The sequence below is a fragment of the Ahaetulla prasina genome, chromosome 5 (assembly GCF_028640845.1).
Source record: "Ahaetulla prasina isolate Xishuangbanna chromosome 5, ASM2864084v1, whole genome shotgun sequence".
NCBI classification, from domain to species: Eukaryota; Metazoa; Chordata; class Lepidosauria; order Squamata; family Colubridae; genus Ahaetulla; species Ahaetulla prasina.
Window position 1 is genome coordinate 48,121,778 of NC_080543.1, and position 21,538 is coordinate 48,143,315.

A 21,538-nucleotide genomic window follows, 5' to 3' on the forward strand; every position below is an offset into this window, starting at 1 on the left:
TTACTTTAGCAGGAATAAGCAAATATCATAATATGAATATGAAGTAGTATGCAGTTGAAGATTGTCTTGACTTTGGAGACCTGTTTAGAAATTAGATGAGTCAGATTTCTTTGATCGCCAAAGGCTGGAGAGTGTTTCTCTGACTCACTGACAGTGGCAAAGAACTTGATAAAGCAATAAATTCTCACTGCTTTAAATGTCTCCATACTAAGCATAATTTATAGATTTATGTATGCTTTTCATAATCCTAAAAAGTTGGATTGGGAAAATTTAAACCTCCATAAGTCATTGAATATTACTGATAAAACCTTGTCCTTTTTAAATTTTTGTGATAATTCAAAAGATGTCTGAAATATTCAAGGTGAATGTCATCATCAAAGCAAAAATAGGTACATTTTTATAATCCTGGTTTATTCCCATATAAATACGTATTTTCAGTATCCTTTTTTTATCAAACCTAATAACCTTTTGGGTGCAATTTGCTAAAAATACTGTTAAAAATTTATAAATTTTATTGTGTCATTTATTTTAGAGTAGTATGTGTATTAAAAAATTTTATTTTACAGATTAGAAACTAGACTTGTAAACAACATCTCAAATTCCTTCAAGTTTATAAACAATGACACTTCCTGTTCTAAATATCCATTCAGTACTATGCATTTCTTCAGTGTAGTCTGGATTATTTGTTTGCTTTAACAGAAATTCTTGTTTCTTTTAATAATTTTAATATGTGAAATATTATCATACTTATCAAGGTATATTATACAGGCTAGCCTACAGCAGGTATTTATGTGTTAATTATGAACTCATGTTCAACAGTACTTATGTTTTACTTTCTGCCTAAAAGGGTAAAAGTAAATGAGATCCCTGAAAGGCCCAAGTTATTCAGTGTCTTTTTTCTCCCAAAAGTTATATTAATAATTAGCTATTTCACTGATATAATGAGTAGATTAGGTAAAGGTAAAGGTTCCCCTCGCACATACGTGCTAGTCGTTGCCGACTCTAGGGGGCGGTGCTCATCTCCGTTTCAAAGCCAAAGAGCCAGCGCTGTCTGAAGATGTCTCCGTGGTCATGTGGCCAGCATGACTCAACGCTGAAGGCGCACGGAACACTGTTACCTTCCCACCAAAGGTGGTCCCTATTTTTTCTACTTGCATTTTTACATGCTTTCGAAACTGCTAGGTTGGCAGAAGCTGGGACAAGTAACGGGAGCTCACCCCATTACATGGCAGCACCAGGGATTCGAACCGCCGAGCTGCCGACCTTTCGATTGACAAGCTCAACGTCCTAGCCCCTGAGCCACCGCGTCCCTTAATGAGTAGATTACTACTCATTTTATTATTTATATGTTTCTGTAACAATGAATTATGTCTATCAAGCTAGTGGCAACTCTATGGCAACATATGGAGAGATTTTATCCAGAATCTGTTATGATTATATATACCGATATGTGTACAATATATTCAGTGTTTTTATTTTATATTTATTTATTTTCAACTATTGTAATTTGACATTTGATTTAAATTGTATTATAAAGCATAAAGTTATAAACATAAAGCAAAATATTGTAGGTTTCTAAATTATGTGAATTTCTGAATGGGAAAATATATTTGAATAGAGTAGAGTTACCAATATCTGTTAAATGTTGGCGGAATAAAGATGCAGCATTAGAAAATCTACTGGCATTTAAATTGACATTCATTTTGTAATGTTTATTAACCTGTATTTTAAATAGCAAATGGTAAAATTTGGAGGACTTAACTTGGAGGACTGTTTTCAAATGGAAAATAATGGGAGGAGGAAAAAAGAGGAACTACTGAATTACTGTAGCTTTAAATAAAGTTGACTGCCTAATGTTTGCCCCCTTTGCCCATGTCTTCACCTGCTCAGCAACTATATGTTATTAGATAGTTTAATAATTATTAAAATTATCCTAATTTTGGAGAAGAATTCACTTCAAATGAAGACCAAAACCAGCTAATAAATTGGGATTTTTTTCATATTGTTGTATATATAATAATATACTTGTAGTTGAACCATGCTTCTTCTTTCTTGTATATCAGATTTTAAAAATAAAATTTAAAATTATGAGATACCTGCATAGAAATTCTATCACTTGTTTATTAGAAGTATAGATACCTTTCACACTAAAGTAGATTTCTTGCCTGTCCTTCATTTTTCATGCTTCATATTTCCAACCAATTAAATGTAAGCATTCTCTAAAGCTAAGAACTGTTTTTATAATGCCATCTATTTGTGCTGTTTCTTGTAAACCTTGAATATTTCTCTTCAGATAAGTTACATTTTTATAAATTACATCTTGCGTATTTAAATATTTGTATATAAATTAGAATTTAGCTGTTTATTTATATCATACTTTTTTGAAAAAATAATTTGAGTGATTTAAAAGCACATTCATTTTATTTCATTTCATTTCATGTTTGAGTTGATTTATTCTTTGTTTTATGTTTTTGTTTTTCCTTTCCTTTCTTTTATTTTAGTTGTATCTGGTAAGTTGAAATTTTATTGGCCACCTTCTAATCACCGTTATTCCTGTGACTGGATCATCTCTCCCCCTCTCTATCTATACCTTTCCATATCTGCCAACAAATCATCCTCCAACCTTCACTTGTACTGCCTGGACAGAACACAAAAGGCACATTCTACATGAAGTGTGGTAATTTTTGTGGCAAGCATCTAAGGTAATGGCTTGCTTACTTTTATTTTGCTTTAATTACTGCATTGTTACTTATTTTTATTTATCAGTTCTTATTTAATTTTAACTTAATATATGTATTTTGCTTCAGCAAATCCCAAAATACACATCTTTTTGAATAAGCACCAATTGTTAAAATTAATGAAATGTTCCACATATAAAATAATGGTTCTATTTTTACATAAATACATTTTATTCTTCAGATTCTGTTATTCAACAAATGAAAAATCTTTTGCATTGTTTAACTTAAAAGCATCATTCAGAGCAATCTATCCAGAATCATTGACTGATTAACTATGTTGGTTCATTTACTAGTTTATCCAGAAACAAATGAAAACTATTATCCCAGGATCAAGTTGGTGAGAAAACGTGGTTATTGTGATAATTTCTAACATAACTTATGTAACTTATGTAATCACAAATGAATAGTTTCCCATTTCTTCTTTCTAAATGAAGCCACTTTTATCCCTTAGAAAAGTCTTTTTGATGATACTCCCAACATTGGTTTAGTATCTCCTAGGAGCAAGTCTTAAATTATTTCCCATTCACTTGCAATGGCTTTCCAAGGATGCAAGCCTACAGGAGGATACTTTTCATACTAGTAATTTCCTTATTATAACATGCAAGTTATACCATTTTCAAAACTATTTAACTATAGAATTAAATGATTAGACAAGTCAATATATTTGATAAGGAGTAGCATTTATTTCAAATTGCAATCGTAAGTAAAAAATAGTTAGAGATTATTTTAATCGTGATGAGGTTTACATATAAATAAAATTTGTTATATAAAAGATGAATGAGTAAATTAAAAATATTGAGATAAAAACTCATTCACCTTCAGCATTTGCAATAACAAGCAAAATGTGTGTATAAGCATACATTTCACATCACATTTGTCAGATAATAATGGAATGTTCAAGTTAATATATTATTAAGCACACATTGACAGTTGCTTCAACTGAAAGCAGGAAAATGGCTAAATTAGTCTAATAACAATATAATCTTTTTGAAAAACATGTAAAAATACTCATATTAATACTTTTTCAGTACTATCAAAAATATTCTGAAAATGGTGATGGGTAACAATGGATTCAATTAAACTCAGTGAAAATATTTAATAGAATATTAAGACAGTCAGCTAAGACAATGAAGAAGTGAACTTTCTTATTGTAGATCCTACAAGAGGAGAATCTATGTTAGCCTGTTGTAGTCAAAAATCATGATACAATCACATTGATATAGGAGCTAAACTGTTGAAATTATATGATGCATTTAGGAGATTGAACTAACTACCCAGAGACAAATTAATAAACTCCGATCAATTCCTAGGGAAGAAATAGAGAGAGCACAAAATGATACAGCAGAACACCCATAGCTCATTCAGAAGATGAAAGCTTAACAAAGAGAGATTCAATCTAAAATTAAGGATAAATTTCCAATCAGTGAGAACAATTAATCAGTGGAATGGCTTGCCTACAGAACTAGCGGGTACTCCATCACTGGAGGATTTTAAGAAGAGATTGGAAAGCCATTTATCTGGAATGGAATAGGTCCTCAAGCAGGGGATTGGACTAGAACAGTGGTTCACCAACCTTTTGGGCACCAGGGACCAGTTCCATGGAGGGAGGTTTTTCCCCAGACCAGAGGGAATGTGATTTTGGATGCTACCTGCATCCCACTGATGGGCCTTTGCCCAGGGGTTGGGTACTCCTGGGCTAGACGACCTCCAAGGTCACTTCCAACTCTGTTACTCTGTGTTCTGTAACTGCACTATTAATAAGATACAGCCCATGAACATGATATTGCAATTTCCATACTGTATTACTGTATTAGGCCCATAGATAGAAACAGACAATCATCCTATCTGAAGCAGATACTTAAACAACAATAACAACAAAGTCCGTTGGAAAAAACATGCTAATATACAAACCAACCCTGCGACAAACACAACCTCCATGTATTTTTCCCCCATAATTTTATCAACACTACAATCAGAAGCTTCAACAACTATATGTACAGGATTAGACATTTTTACATATTTTTTCACTAGTACATGAGAGCATATAATGCATATACAGATTCTGTAATACATGTATTATACATAAGACAAGCAGGACAATCTTTGCATAAATATTAGCAAAAAAGAAAAAAAGCCTCATCACTATTGTTAATTGTTTTCGTATTTGTAATCTGTTTCATATGCAACTTTTATCTACAAAACCAGTCTGTCTTCCCTCCCTTCTTCCCCACCTTTTCCCAATTTAAATTCTGCATTAGTTGAGCTATTCTGTATAGCAGATAAAATGAGCTACAACTCACAAAAAATTATCCTTTTACTAAAATGATTTTGTTAGATTAATTTTTGAAAAATTAGAAAAGTTTGTATTTGCTTTTCTCATAATTTGAAGGATGAGAAAAATCTGCATTCCCTTGACCATTACTTAGAGAAACAAAACAAATCTATCTTAATGCATAAAATAATATGACACAACCTGGAAAAATTGGAACTAATATGAAATTCTCTATCAAAAGCTTTTTTGGAAAAAATTGTAAAAGTGCAAATTATAAGAACAAAATGGAAGAAAAGCTAAAGATGGACTAATAGTACTTCTGAATTAAAACTCTTAAATATTAGGAGAAAAATCAATCACACTACAGTTAGAAATACATGGATTTCAAATTGCTATATGGTTTTTAAATATAATTTGGATAACCATCTATAAAGATTAGTTTAACTTCTTTCCTTGAGTAGGCACTCAACCATGTTGTTCAATACTACTACATTAAATCCCTTCAAATCAGACATCACACAAAACAAGAAGTAGCTTGCTATTTGTACTAGTTAGGCTTTTTATATTTTATGGGATCTTATATTACTACTATAATATTGATGTAACTTTGAGGAGATTTTTGGTAATATCATGTTTGCGTCTAACTTCTAGTAATGTTCTGATAGATATCAGATCTATAAATATTTATAGTGGTGTGATATTTTTATATGTGTACACACACACACACACACACACACACACACACACACAATCTGCCTTAATACCAAGACTCAGAATACAACCCTACCATTTAAAAAAATAATAAAACAGAAGTTTTACAAGAAAAGTAGTGCAGGTAATTAACTAGTTGGTTGGTTAGTTTTTGAGTTGTTCCTGTGAAATATGTTTGTGTTTCTTAAAAATCATTTATAAAATGATAGTCAAACATCTTACCTTCACTTGTGAATCACATTATAGTTTAACTGCATGATGTTAATGAATATTGAAACAACTATATATATCACATAAAATAATGTAGAATTACCTTTTAAAAATCTTCAGCTACTTTCCTGTTCTTTGACATTTGCATTTGTACGCTGTTACGAAAAATTGACTATTTTTTAAATAATCAGTTCTCTTAAAATTCTAAAGAAACAAATAATGTTGGTATGTCACTGTAAAGTATATGTGTAATGTTCTTGTAAGACTAAGAAATATTTCAAGTTGGCTTAGACTTCTATTAGCTTCTATGATACATTTGTGTAGATTATTGGCAGCAATACAGAATATAGACGTAACAAATTTCTTCCAAGAGATTTGTTTTGTTTTTGTTTTTTACTGTTCAGCTGAACTTTAAACCTGACTAGTTTCCATCCAGATACTAACCTAACCCTGCTTAGTTTCAAAACCCAGATATAATCAATATTTTGCAACCTTTGGGACCCTTCATGTGTCATTCTGAATGCTGAATGTAATGCTCATATGCATGAAACTTGATTGAATGTAATGGCACTACCTATACTTTGCCATATTTAGAATAATTTCAAGAATCCAGGAAAGAAATGGAAGATGAAATTTGTTCTATCGAACTTCTTATAATTATTATCATTCTTCTTACTATCATTGTCATTATTTCTATTATTCTTGCTTAAATTTATTACGCCTGTCCACTCCCAAAAATTCTGAGTGACCAAGATGATCAAAATGCACCATTAAACCAATTAAAACCTAACAACAAAACTTAACAGCCCAGGCTAAAGAGCATCCAAATGGAGAAAGAAAGAAAAACCCAGGAGCTTCATAAATACACTAATCCCAAAATCAGACCTAGGTTTAAAGCCTTGGGTGCCATACATAACTCTGGGGGATGGTCTTCTAGTTGAATGCAATGTTGATGAATTCTCAATAGAGAAAGGAGTGGAGAGTCGAAACATTTCTTTCAGATGGAAAAAAAGTTGTAATTTTTTTTCCCTTTCCTTTTTGTTTCCTTTTATTTCATTTTGATACTATTCACTATATGTGTCTCTCTCTTTGTGCACTACATATTATTTTAAAAAGGCTGCTTTTTATTTATTTTTTTCTCTATTCCAGGTCAGTTACATTAATATTCTTAACTGCTGTAACTTAATGAAACCAGCATAATTTTGACATTCTATTTACCATTCCATGTAGTGACCATTTGTATAAATAAAACAATTTGGACAATACTGGCAGTATTTATAATATGAAGATGAACAGATGTTTCAAATTTGCTTAATTTATATGCAAGTTTTGTTTGAAGATGTTGACTAAGTAAATCAACAATTTAGTCTGCTTCACTATCGTTTTAATTTCATTCCTTTTCACTAATTACACACTCTCACACCCACACAAATTAAATGGCTACAATTTATATAGCAGGATTTCTAAGTCTCTGAGTTAAATTCTAAAATATTTGGTATCCATTTCTACATCAAAATTAAACATTATAAAAGCTTTTTAATTGATAGAAATTCTCAGTGTCCTTTGCCAAAAATCTTCATTTGAAACATTTTTGGGAGTCTGCAGAAAGCTATAAAGTAAAACGTTAAGCAAATTTTATAAGCTAGCAAGCAAGAATATGTTAGTTTTAGCTTTCCTTTGTTATTGAATGATTATGGAAGTGGAACACAGTCTTCATCATAAAAAGAAATGTCATTAGAAGTTAACCTGCAAGATACGAAGCAGCCTTCTTTTTAAATGTCTAACCAATTTTATTGTTTATTTCCATCAAAGTTTGATTAATGTTCTGCATTGCTGAAGCCTTTCCACACCCCCTAGTTTTGTAACCAGAGATTTGTGTCTGTTTGGGTTTCATTTATTAAGCTCTATTAAATTTTTCAGCTGCTTTTCTTATTGGGATAGCAGCAACTCTTCAAGCTGACGTGGCTGGGGGCTGGGGAGGGGGAGAAAGGAGTAATCATTTTTCTTAACATTTAACAAAGTAGGCAATTAAAGACATACAACAGAGGCAAAAAAGAAACAGTCAAGCTGCCTGTGTTGTATGTCATTTTTACTAGCTTTGTTTCTGATAAAAACCAATCCTGAGCATGGTCTAGCATCAACTAGACAGAACAACATATGTTCAAATTGCATATCAATTGCATATGTTCAGTTTCCATATGGAACTTCGATATCAATTTCTGAAACAGCTAAAAATTAATTAAACCATGTTGGTAATGGATAATTGTGGTTTGACTTCATTTCTTCCTCAGAGCCACCACATTTTGTTGTCAAACCTCGAGATCAAGTAGCTACATTAGGTAGAACTGTCACCTTCCAGTGTGAAGCAACTGGGAACCCTCAACCAGCAATATTTTGGCGAAGAGAAGGAAGCCAGGTAAAATAAACTGCAATTACATAATGTAAATTATTAATGAATAAAAGTATGAAACCAAGTTCAGTATGAAACCAATCTTATGACTGAATCCGAATTAAAGTGGAAAATAATCTGTAGATTTCTGAACAATCTACATAATAAATTGTTGATGATTCAGCAAAGAAATATTCACTATTGGAAAGTAGTCTCACTATTCTCTTTCAACAGTGCAACTGTTTTAGTACAACATAATTGAAAATGGTAGAAGAATTCTGATTATAGACATACAATCTTATTATTTGTTCAGTCTTTCTGCATGGACATTGTATGTATTGGAATGCAGAAATAATAAATGTCTTGCTATATCAGCAAGCTAACATGTCCTATGTTTCTAAAGCAACCAAGGAAAGGTTGTTTCCTTTCTACTTGTCTTAAGCATCAATTATCCAGATTCCTGAATATTATATCCTTATCATACATATATATACCCATGTCTTTTATCAATTTGTCTAAAAAGTAACAAAAAAAGAATTTATATGTAAATGTGATACACATTTCATATTTCCGGTCCTTAGTAGTGCCACAAAATTTCATACCAGAAGCTTCAGCTCTATATAACAACATATGAATTTTATTAAGAAAAGACAAGTTTCTGTGAAGTCAAGTTGACCCCTGGTGACTACAGGACATACCTAGTGTGTGTAGTTTTCTTGACAATAATGCAGTCATAGTTTTTCTGTTGCTTTCTTCTGGGATGTTTTATCAACTTTCCAATATAGCCTATAGCCCTCATTTTCTGATGACTTACTTACTTTATTTTCAAGATCAACCAAGGTTAACTAACCTTATCATATTTGTGTCTACTGATATATTCAATACCTGCAACTTTTTATACTTTTTTATTTTCTAGAACTTACTGTTCTCCTACCAACCTCCCCAGTCATCCAACCGGTTTTCAGTCTCTCAGACGGGTGATCTTACAATTACAAATGTCCAGAGATCTGATGTTGGATATTATATCTGCCAGACTTTAAATGTTGCAGGCAGCATCACAACAAAAGCATACTTAGAGGTAACTGATGGTAAGTTTATGTTTAATTGCTAATAATGTAGCAATAGTTTGGGAGTAAAAGTTGATAATTCTGCCTCTTTATGATTGTCTAAATAATGTATTTGCAAAGCTGGAAATCAACCGCTTTCAAACTTTTGATCTAATGATTTTTGTTTATCTAATGAACAGATTCAGAGATGTTATTCCAATTTCAGGTACCATTGCATGTCATAATGTTTCAATTACAGTTTAATATTTTGTTATACTATGTAAATAAGAAAGAAGAAATGCATGTATGTTTTCAGTTCTTTATCTAAAATAGAAACTGTTACAAAGTATTCATGTTTAGTTTTACAGTGTAAAATATTTATAATAATATAAATATTATTGCTAATATTATTTTAATCATAATAAAAGTTAATAATGATTTGGTATCAGATAATGTTTCATTATATTTTAATCCCAAGATAGTTTTATTTTAATGTATTTATTTATATTTCGTATTTTTTAACCACCATTTCCCTTGGAGATTTGCTGTTGCTTAAATAATTTCAAAAGCGCTTCCATTTGTGAACATAATTTCTTCTTTTTCTTCTTCCAGTGATTGTAGACCGACCTCCCCCGGTCATTCGTCAGGGTCCTGTCAATCAAACTGTAGCTGTAGATGGTACTTTAATACTCAACTGTATAGCTACAGGCACTGTCATGCCCATAATCCTCTGGAGGAAAGATGGCATCCTTATCTCTACTCAGGATTCTCGAATCAAGCAACTGGAATCGGGGGCACTACAGATTCGATATGCAAAGGTAGCTTAAAACTTTTTAAAAAAAAATAATAATATATGTTTTACTTTTCTTTGGAATTCGGCTTGAGATTCTGAACTCTGCTCTCTGGTGATTTTAAAATTTATGAATAGTTATATAGCTATATTCTATCACCTTAGTTTCATCTGCACTCTCATTCTTTGTTCAGTTTATAGTGTGTTCTTTATATGAGTGCCTTTTTATGAGTGCCTTCTTTATATGAGTACCTTTTTTTCCTAACAAAATTTATATAATGTTTATTTTAACTCTTATTCATTAGGTAGCACATAAATCTGAAGAAAGTCAATGTGGTATATTGATTAATGTAGTAGACCAAGACAGGAAAGACCCTGGCTTCAGCTCAATAATAACTTTCAAAAACTTGTTTAATTTTCAGCTGGGTGATTCTGGTCGGTACACATGTATTGCCTCAACCTCAAGCGGTGAAGCATCATGGAGTGCTTACATTGAAATTCAAGGTAAATTAATCAGGATTCATGAGAACAGAAAAAAACTTTGAATATAAGCTTTATAGTTTTTGTGTAATAAAAACAACATATTAATGTGACCACAGTGGATTCTAGTCAAACTATTAGTAATAAATGCTTTCATTTTCTAGAATTTGGCATTCCAGTTCAGCCACCACGACCTACTGACCCTAATTTGATTCCTAGTGCACCATCAAAACCTGAAATTACTGATGTCAGAAGAAATACAGTAACTCTCTCATGGAAACCTAATTTGAATTCAGGTGCAACTCCAACCTCTTATATAATAGATGCCTTCAGGTATTATGCCTTTCATGTATACCAGTTGTGTTTCTTTTAAGACTGTTAAATCAGAGGCATGCATCAACCTGTTTGGTTTATATATTCTGTCTTCTTAGCCATGCAGCTGGTAGCAGCTGGCAAACTGTAGCAGAAAATATGAAAACAGAAACATTTGCAATAAAAGGACTGAAACCAAATGCCATTTATCTGTTCCTCGTTCGTGCAGCCAATGCATATGGAATTAGCGATCCTAGTCAGATATCTGACCCAGTGAAAACCCAAGGTAAAATGTGTGTGTGTATGTGTATGTGTGTAAAGCACATATAGTTATTATATAATTATAGTGGGGAGTTGATGCAAGAAATATCGCAATTTTAGTCAATTAATACAATTTGGAGAACCCTTAGTAAAGCTTTCTTTTATGCATATAGATAAAAGAATGCAAGTCAAAAATGTACATTTTTTTCCTCTCTGAAGAAACTGAAGACAGAACAACTTGTGGAGCAGTAACACATAATACAGGTTGATAAAAGTAAAACAAAGCTTGTATAAAGTACAAATGTCAAGATAATATGAGGCAATACAATGCAGTAGAATCCAAGCAATAGACACAGTGTAAGAATGTGACATCTATGTGATGTCAAACACATTAGGACAACTCTAGTACTGCCTCCTTTGATTTATATTGCCTGCCTAATGATTTAGATATCTGTATTCCCATATTTGAAAGCACACATAGTTCTGTTCACAGTATCTTGTATAGGATACATATTAAGGAAGTTAAGGATTTTGGTTTTTGTTTGCATTCATTAACTAGGTACTTTTTACTGTTTATAATTCATTTACAATATTTGTTGTATTAAAATATTAATATTTAAATGTGCATTAAAATATGATGATTTTTATACCCATTACAATATTAATTCCTCAACTCTCAAGTTCAGCTGATGAGATCTTGGAGCTGAAATTGAGAAAAGATGATTAAAAGTGAACGATGGGGCCAGTTTATCTAAATTAATGCAGGAATTTTTTTCTTATTTTTAAATTCTTGCCATAGTTTCTTAAAGAAATTTAGGTTTTTGAGTATTAAATTGGAAATGAAAATTATGAGATGACACCATGACTGAGTTTTAATGGGATTATAATTAATGGAACTTTGTATGTATAATTTAAAAGAACAATTCCGTATCGATTTTTCCTGCTTTGTTTATTGATAGTAAAATTTTATGTCAGCGTTCTAGAAAAAAACCCCAACTCCAAGTAAAAACTCAGAAGCAAGCATCTTTCAAAGTTCTATTTATAGGTAAACTGGCACATCTGAGAAAACCCGAATCTGAGAGGTCCAGGTTTTCCCTCAGTAAATCAAAAACCCCAAAATCATCCCCTGACTCCACAGTCGATCACATGCTCCAATCACCAATCGTCTCATCTCGAGACAGCACTTCGACCACTCCTTCTCCAGATGCAGGATCAGCCTGACCTTGACCAACAGGAAGAATGCTATTATGTCTAAAGACAACCCCTCTTCTAAATCCCCCCCTCCTACTTTCCCACACATGAGAAAGTGGCAGCACGGAAGCTTCCAGCCTAGTATGGCTTCCAAAGCTGACATTTTAATTTATTGAAATATTTGGGAATTTTCTATTTTAATAATTTTAATAGACATAATAGAAAAAGCATTTAAATACTATGGAATTAGAAGACTATTCAGATGGTCTGATAACATATACATTGTATGCCTATATCTTATGCTTTTTCAATCATTTCATGCAAGCCATTTTGTCTGCTTATTTAATAGTTTGGCATTAGAGTCAAATTAACTCCTGTTACTTATTCAAACCAAATTAAACTGTTGTGATCTAGATAATACGATCCTTCTTTTTTGTTGGATACTTGTAAATAATTTGTTCTAATCATGTACGTATTTTGCTCTTTGTTTTCTTCCTCCTCCTTTTCATTTCCCTTTTAGTTTATTTTTTATTTTAATTCTTATTGTCTGTTAGAAATGAAAATCAATGTAATTTAACAAAATTAATTTAAAAGATTCTTATGTAAAGATTCTGCTACTAATACATGCAAATTTGTTTTTCAACACTTTTCATACATGTCTGATAATTTGTTAAAATTGTTGCAGATGTTCCACCAACAAATCAGGGTGTGGATCACAAACAAGTACAAAGAGAGCTGGGTGATGTTGTCCTACATCTTCATAATCCAACAATTCTTTCTTCTTCTTCTATTGAAGTTCACTGGACAGTAAGTACAATAACGGCCACAACATGGAGTGGCCAATAGAAAGACAGCTCTCAAATAATACCAAAATGCAATGATGCATTGCTGATCCTTCCCCCTTTATTACCTTAATGTGAGATACAGTTGAGTATTCTTAGTAACTCTAAATGATATTTAATGAACTTTGGTTAGGGTTAAAGATTGGCAGAACAATCAGAAGTAAAAGGGTAAAAGTTAAAATTAATCCACCATAGGGATGGATTAATTATTTTTACATTCCACTAGTAATCTATCCATTTCTGTCCATTTGATTCAGTGCTATGCTCAAAGCACATAAGCATTTTAGGCTGTGTCTTTATCACTGCTAATTATAAATACATTGTTTCCTTTGTGTAATTCTTTTGTGTTCTTTGTGGTTAGAATTAAAAGTAATTTGAATTTTAAATAAATTTAAAATGTAATTAATAAATACATATTATTATTTATATAATTACCCATCTTTCCTTTGTAGTGTTAATTTCTATCATGTTTCCCTGAAAATAAGACACGGTATTTTTTTAATATTTTTTTTTGTCCTAGCTTTCAGGGCAGCTCAGTGTCCAAGAGAAGCCGAAAATGGTGCTTGGGCTCTGGACTCTGCTGCTGCAAAAGACATTGCTGGCACTGTCTGAGCATGCTCGAGGTCAGCGAGCAGGCATGGCTGGAGCCACAGTTGCAGCTTCTTCCTGCTTTAGCTTTGCCCTCAGTCAGGAGCAGGGTGTTCGTGGTGAAATGGTGGGTGAATTGCTTGCAAGATATTCCTAAAGACTCAACAGGATGGGAGGGTCACTTAGATATTAGGCTGAGAAAGTGGGCTTAATACATGAGGTGTGGGTACGGGTCAAGCTTGACATTTCACCTTCCTGCCTTTTCTGAACTTTTGGCTGCACGCAAGGAAAACAGAAGCAGCAGAGACCCTGGGTTGTTTCTCTCCCTCAAACTCCACCAGAAATGGGTCTTCGCGAGGTTTGTCAGGCCAGTGAAGCCTCTCACAGCAGGATGCTGCAAGGCTTTTTGTGATGTTGCACGGGTGAGTGGTAGCACTGCTGCAAACTTTACACCAGCGCAGCCGGTGTCCTGCCACAAGCGACTGCACCATTATGTCAAACCTCGTGGGAGTACCACTGATCACGTGCATAATGCCACAATAAGCCTTGCAGCATCTTGCTGCAAGAGATTGCGCTGGTGTGACAAACCTCATGGTGCTGCCGCTCATGCACACAATACCACTTGACAAACCTCGTGAAGACCCATTTCTGGTGGAGTCTGATAGAAAGAAACAAACCAGGGTCTCTGCAGGACACCAGCTACACCGGTGTGACAAGCCTCATGGCAGTGTTGCCGCTTGTGAAAGGGAGGAAGGTGAAATGCCAAGCTCCACTCGTACTCACACCTCACATATTAAACCCATTTTCTCAGCCTACTATCCAAGCACCCTCCCCTTCTGCTGAGGCTTTAGGCATACCTCGCAAGCGAATTCACCCACCATTTTACCACAAATGATGGCAAAGCCTCAAATGATGGCAAAGCTAAAGCTCTCTGCTCTCAAATGATGGCAAAGCTAAAGCAGGAAGAAGTGGCTACTCACGTCCTGCCAAGAGCGGCCCTGAGTGGCTGCAGAAGTCTGGTAGCAGCATGAAAAGGTTTGGGGCATGGGCGCGTGGGGCAGCTCCTTCCCCCCCACCCCTGCCCTAGCTTGATTTTTAAGCCTGTGCCTTACCCCTTCTCAAACAATCAGATGGTGGGTGGGCTTAACTAGTGCTTATTTTTGGGGTAGCGCTTGTTTTAGGTGCAAGCGTGAAAATCAGGCTAGGACTTGTTTACTAGGTAGGTCATTTTTTTGGGAAATACAGTATTATTTTTGTCCTCAAAGTACCTTGTGGGTTTTATTTCTGGAAAATTATTTAAGCTAAGAAATATTGACTTGATCATAGTTACCCAAAGAATGGCTCTGGATTTATAAAAGCAAAATCACATTTAACTCATAGTGACTTCTTGGAAATAATACTAAATAGCTGCCATGCTCTTCTGTTTTTCAATTTCCCAGGCGAGGCTGCATATCTGGGATTCACTGGCAGAATCCCACTTCAGAACCTGTTTAGTTTCCAAGATCATTCAGGTGTTGCCACTTGCTGAATTCTCATTTATATGAGAAGGCAACTTCCCTTTAAATTCTGTTTTGAATCTACTAATGTGGTCATTTAATAGAAAAACTAAAATGAATGCTTGGCTTTCTGAAATTATTGTAGAGCCCTATTACATTCTGACATTATTTAATAAGATTTGTATGTATTCATTTTACTTGCAAGGTAATTTGATAGCTTTACTCTTGAAAGCTGGTAAAGAATATTCACACTTATGCACTATATTGAAAACATAACCATGAGAAATTAAATATATAAATAATGTTTGATGACATGGTGTTACATTTATATATACATATTTACTATTTAATATGGGTGTTCTGTCTTTAATGTTAGGTTGACCAACAATCCCAATATATTCAGGGATATAAAATTTTGTACAGGCCAACAGCTTCATCACAAGGGGAATCTGAATGGTTGATTTTTGATGTAAGGACACCAACAAAAAACAGCATTGTAATTCCTGAACTCAAAAAAGGAGTGAACTACGAAATTAAGGCTCGACCTTTTTTTAATGAGTTTCAAGGAGCTGATAGTGAAGTGAAATTTGCCAAAACTTTGGAAGAAGGCAAGTAGTAGTATAACTGCCTTAAGTTTTTTTAAAATATTTCTAACTCAGATTCATTATGAAGTTTCTTTTTTCATCTTTCTCCTTATATTGATGCTAAGTAGCCCTGCACTTGTTTTTGCTATATCAGTGATTAATTATTATTTTTCTTTTTAAGCATTTAGCTATGCAATAATTTGGACTTTATCATATTTGGTTCAGTTTACAAAAAAACACAACATTAGAAAAATAAAAAAATCTTTTTTAAAAAAATTAGATCCTTCCTTCCTTCCCTCCCTCCCTCCCTCCATTCTTCCTGTCCAGCACTTGATGCTGCAAGATAAATTTTGGGATTTTTAGACTTAAATCTATCTTCTTAAATGACATCTTTAGTGATAGTAAAATGATAGTAAAAGTACCGTTTTGATCATAAATATGCTTTCTTCCAAAACCAGCTCCAAGTGCTCCTCCACAAAGTGTTTCAGTCACCAAGAATGATGGAAATGGCACTGCAATTGTAGTAACTTGGCAGCCTCCCCCAGAGGACACACAAAATGGAATGGTTCAGGAATACAAGGTGATATATAGTTGTAACTTGGCAAATCATTGGGAATTATTTATATATAATTTTTTTGTGGTTACTTAGCTCCATCTGGTGGTAAAATCAACATATTGTAAAGTAACACTCTTCACAAGAATTTCAATATATTTATAATGTTTTTATGTTAAAAGAATATTCATGATGATATTATATAGTAATAAATTGTGTATATTTGTTGCTTAGAATCACTGCTATAAGTAAAAAGGTATTTAAATAAAAGACTGAATGACGAAAATTAGCTATCCAAGCTGAATTCAAATAAATATGTCTGGGTTAAAATATATCTTTAATTAATCTTGCAATTTTGTAAATAATTTGAGATATAATACTAAATAATATTGTATAGTTTCTTCCAGGAAAAAAATACAAATCTCTAGATTATATATCAGTATTAGGATAGGGCTTAATATTTAATATTCCACACTATTGAGAATATAGATTTGATATTTCATTTTCCAGTTTTGAGTTGCCCTTCAGTTAAAATTTTACACTGTTAAAGTGGCCATTAATGTCAGTGAAAAATTTGAAGTATGATTTTAAAGTGCTTAACTTTTAATTTTCATCTTCAACTTCCCAAATACTGCTTTTGAAGAATGAAGATTTTATAAACTATCAATTAGGAAAGGTTGATTTAAGTTATATTCCATTTTTTAAAAAAATACCATATTTAAAGGAGAAATTAAGAAGTGTATCTTGTGACTGACTAATTAGATCAGATTAGATTTCAAGTTTAGTTCTTGGAAAAACACACAGTGCAATAGGACAATTTCAACCAGCTTTAAAAAAAATATTCTTCAGTACAATTTTGCAATTTTACTTGTAGCATATATATAATCATCTAGTAAATTAAATATCCAGAGTATTTATCTTCCTTATAAAAGTCCATGTTATCAAATTGTATTTATGTTGGATGACTTTGAACATGGTGAAATTTATTTTTCTATTTATTACTTTTGTTTTTAAGCTTTATAAGTTCTAAACAATATAATAGGAATTATTTATTTCATGTGCTTTTGTTTGGCATTTCTCCAGCTTTTAAAATAATAGCGAGTTAACATTCCAGGATGTCTACCTAGCTGAATATATCCTGCTTTGGCTAAGTTTTTCTAAGTTTAGAAGCAGGCTCAGCCTTAGTATTTAAACGATTAATATGAAGGCAGCATTAATTTAGTCTATAGGCAGCGGTGAAATCCACTTACCTTTGCTACTGGTTTGGGAACGGGAGCATGTGGGAGCACACACATGCTATGTAAGCGTATGCCTCTTCTGCGCATGTGCCGAACTTTCTGTGCATGCGCAGGTGGTAAAAAAGGGACATAATGACGTCCCGACAGGTGGGCGGAGCCTTCCGCTGCTGCTGCTACTGGTTCGGCAAACCTGATAGAACCAGGGGGATTTCACCACTGGCTATAGGGTAGACTTTAAGATGGCAAAATATCCCAGGGTAAAACAATAAAAAATGCTTTATTGTTGCCAAGAAAATTCACAAGAGTCGAGGATATTTGTGTATCATTACTTTTATATATCAAACCCAAACAATTGACAGTACTTAGACAAAGTAAAGGGGCCATGGTGGCTCATGTGGTAAGATACTGGGCCTGCACACTGCTGAGGTTGGGGGCTCGATTCCCATGAGCAAATAAACTGTGTAGGGGCAAAAAAGGAGCCTCCCCCGAATGCCTACCAGTATTCAGGCATCCCACGAGTAAAGATAACACCACCTGAAAAAAATTCCTTTCACAGAGGCAGCCAGCCACCTCGGTGATCCCTGGCTAACATGTGCCATATGTTAAAAAAAATACTTAGACAAAAAAGAATTGTATTTAAATGGAAGAATACCAGAAAATCTCAAGGCAATAAGTTAATTTGGAAAGTTGTGGAAAAGCATCCCGTTAGAAGATAGCAGAAAACTACTTATGTATTGTGCCAAAAAATCAATGAAGTTATCAGGAGTTTAGTTCCACCCAAAGACACTTAATTTTTTACACTACTCCTGTTTGTATTAGTAGATCATTATTAACAAGTCTTAGTATTGTTGATTATGTTCCATTGAAATGGTGAAGGTGTCTAATCTAACAAAAATAATTCAATAATATTTGTATACAATATATAGATCTTCTCCAGATGTAATGAACAAAAATTTACTTCAGATTTCATTTCCAAATAGCATAAAAATGTGTTGTCTCTAAATCAGGCTGAACAACAGACTAAATTTACATTATTTGTAGTTATGCAAATGACAAATTACTATACAACTGAAATATTAGATATGAAGTTGTATACATGGTATCAGTTTATCAATTGCATAAATTTGAATTTAATAGACAGCTGGTTTTTAAATTGTCCATTCAATCAGTATTTTATTATATTTATATAATGATCCTTCTGTAAATAATTTCTAAAAAGAGATTACAACTTATTGATGTGAATAACACATATTTTGACCACATGTTTGTTTTGAAGTTTGTTTCAATTTTTACAGATATAATTCTTCTGTAAATATCAGGTGGTAAAAATTCAATGTTCTAATATCAAGGAGTTCTAGGATTCTGGATTACTGACATTTGCTCCAATAATACTTCCATTAGAAATCAACTAGAAATCTAGAGAAATCATGCACTGATTTCATAAACCAGTTATTCTATTGACTTATTTTAGTGCTATTTTTATCAATTTGTTAGCAGCCTTTTTTTATTTGTTCTAGGTTTGGTGCCTTGGAAACGAAAGTCGATACCATATAAATAAGACAGTGGATGGTTCTACATTTTCTCTAATAATTCCATCTCTAGTTCCTGGTATTAAATATAGTGTTGAAGTAGCAGCAAGTACTGGAGCTGGAGCTGGAGTGAAGAGTGAACCACAATTTATTCAGCTAGGTGAGCCATTTTTAATCCTTTGTTGAACATTTAGATTTTTATATAGTGTAATGAAGATTGACATGTTCTCTTTTGTCTGTACATAATAAAGAACAAGGATAACTTGCTTTTGATATAGAATCTGTTTTTCTTTGTTTTATTACTGTGTTATAGATCCTTTTCAATCCATAGGTTCTGTCGCCATTAACATATTAACTGCTGTTATTATTTACTGATGATGAACAGTATGACTTCTTTGAATCTGAAGGATTCCCTTTGTATTGAAAGTTACATGCTTTGACTTGCTATCTCATTATTATAGTGTTACCAAATCAGTGATGGGTTTCAAATAGGTTACTACAAAATCCCCATTTCCTCCCGATCAGCTGGTACTTGGGAGGCAGAGAATGGATGGGGGCGGGGCCAGTCAGAGGTTGTATTTACCAGTTCTCCGAACTACTCAAAATTTCTGCTACCGGTTCTCCAGAAACCCATCTCTGGACCAAATGTATTCATTTATTTATGAATTGATAAACCACTTTAGTCATCCAATTCTAAGTAGTGCAACTGCAGCTAATACAAATATAAATACAATAAAATAAAATACAATAAAACAAATTCAATATATAATTACAGTTAAAATTATAATATAAACATACTTATAATATATTTGTCACTTGAAGCTTTACAACAGCCGCGGGCTCAAAACATATCTATTTAATTGTGCAGGACTGAGCTAGATTTTAAATTTATGGGTTTTAACTGGGTTTTATTTTTTATATTTTAAAATACGGGCTTATAGAATAAGTTTTTTAATTGTTTTTATAGTGTATTTATGTATCTATGTGTTTTTTAAGTGCCTGTAAATCGCCCTGAGTCCTTCGGGAGATAGGGCGGTATATAAATATGATTAATAAATAAATAAATAAATAAATAAGATAAGTTGTTCTTTTTTTTATTATTATTATTATTTTTTATTGCTTTTTTCTAACAAACAAAAAAGAAAATACATTATTGCACCCTTGTGCTATACATAAAAAGGAAGATTTGGGTCTTCGGATATGTCCTCATGATTGCCAAAATCCACGTTCTCGAGGTACAGGTACCGAGGCGTCCAATTTTCCAAGCGCATAGTCCACGAATGGTTTCCAAGTCTTCCAGAAAATATCTTCTTTATACACACCACTTCTAATTTTAATATCACATGTCATTTTATCATTTAAGGCTAATTTCCACATTTCAGAATTCCACTCTTCTATTCTAAAAAACACATCTAATTTCTAATATCTAGCTATTATAATTCTACCTATTATAATCATAATTCTAATCAATTCTTTTTCATATTTTGTTAATTCTATTTCCTTAATTACCAACAATAATATAGTTTCCACTCTCAATATTATTACTTTCCCCATCATTTCAAATATCATTTTTTCCAATTGTTGCCAAAACTTTTAACCTTATCACATTTATACCACATATGTTCATAAGTCCCCAATTCCATCTCACATCTCCAACATTTTTTACTAATTTTTTTATCCATTTGTGACAATCTTACTGGAGTCAAATACCATTTCCAAACAACTTTATAATTATGCTCTTTAATCCTTATAGATAAAGTTCTCATAATTCTACTATTCCAATTCACATTCCAATCTGACTCTGGTATTTCAATATTAAGATCTTTTTCCCAATTTGTCCTCATCACTCTTTGTAATTTTTCATCAGAATTTATAATCTTATAAACCCTACTAACGAGTCCCTTTAGCCCAATTTCATCTTTCATAATCCGAGATACTAAATATTCAAATTCAGTTTCACATCTATTTATCGAATAATTTTCCCTTAATTTTTTGTCCATTTTCTATCTGTATTTTTCAAACCAACTTAACCCTAATTTTTCAGTAATTTCTTTATTCCTCCTTTCATTTTCCAAAACTTTTGTCCAATCTCTAATAGTTTCTATATTTTCCTCTTTAATCACTTCATTACGTCTTATATTGTTTTTAATCGGCCAATTTCCAATTGTCTTCCCCAAAAAGATTATATCCGGAATTAAAATTTTAACAAATTTATTCCACATTTTACTTAATCCCTTTAACCAATAACTTCTAATTACACATTTTAAGTTTGCTTTATCTAAAAACCACCTTGATCCAAATTTCTCTA

The 21,538-nt window shown here is 32.7% G+C and overlaps 1 protein-coding gene across 4 annotated transcripts in view; it reads left to right on the plus strand.

Moving 5' to 3' along the window:
• ROBO1 (roundabout guidance receptor 1) overlaps positions 1–21,538 on the plus strand; it is a 266,683-nt gene that overhangs the window by 198,893 nt on the left and 46,252 nt on the right. For 3 of the 4 annotated variants that reach the window (XM_058184557.1, XM_058184556.1, XM_058184554.1), the window contains exons 7-17: positions 2,502–2,510; positions 8,223–8,347; positions 9,237–9,408; positions 9,979–10,184; positions 10,579–10,660; positions 10,801–10,969; positions 11,068–11,234; positions 13,086–13,207; positions 15,703–15,934; positions 16,369–16,490; positions 19,219–19,390. In XM_058184557.1, coding sequence (XP_058040540.1) covers positions 2,502–2,510; positions 8,223–8,347; positions 9,237–9,408; positions 9,979–10,184; positions 10,579–10,660; positions 10,801–10,969; positions 11,068–11,234; positions 13,086–13,207; positions 15,703–15,934; positions 16,369–16,490; positions 19,219–19,390 — 1,578 coding nt within the window. The remainder of the gene's footprint in view (positions 1–2,501; positions 2,511–8,222; positions 8,348–9,236; positions 9,409–9,978; positions 10,185–10,578; positions 10,661–10,800; positions 10,970–11,067; positions 11,235–13,085; positions 13,208–15,702; positions 15,935–16,368; positions 16,491–19,218; positions 19,391–21,538) is intronic. The other variant, XM_058184555.1, reaches the window with a different exon arrangement.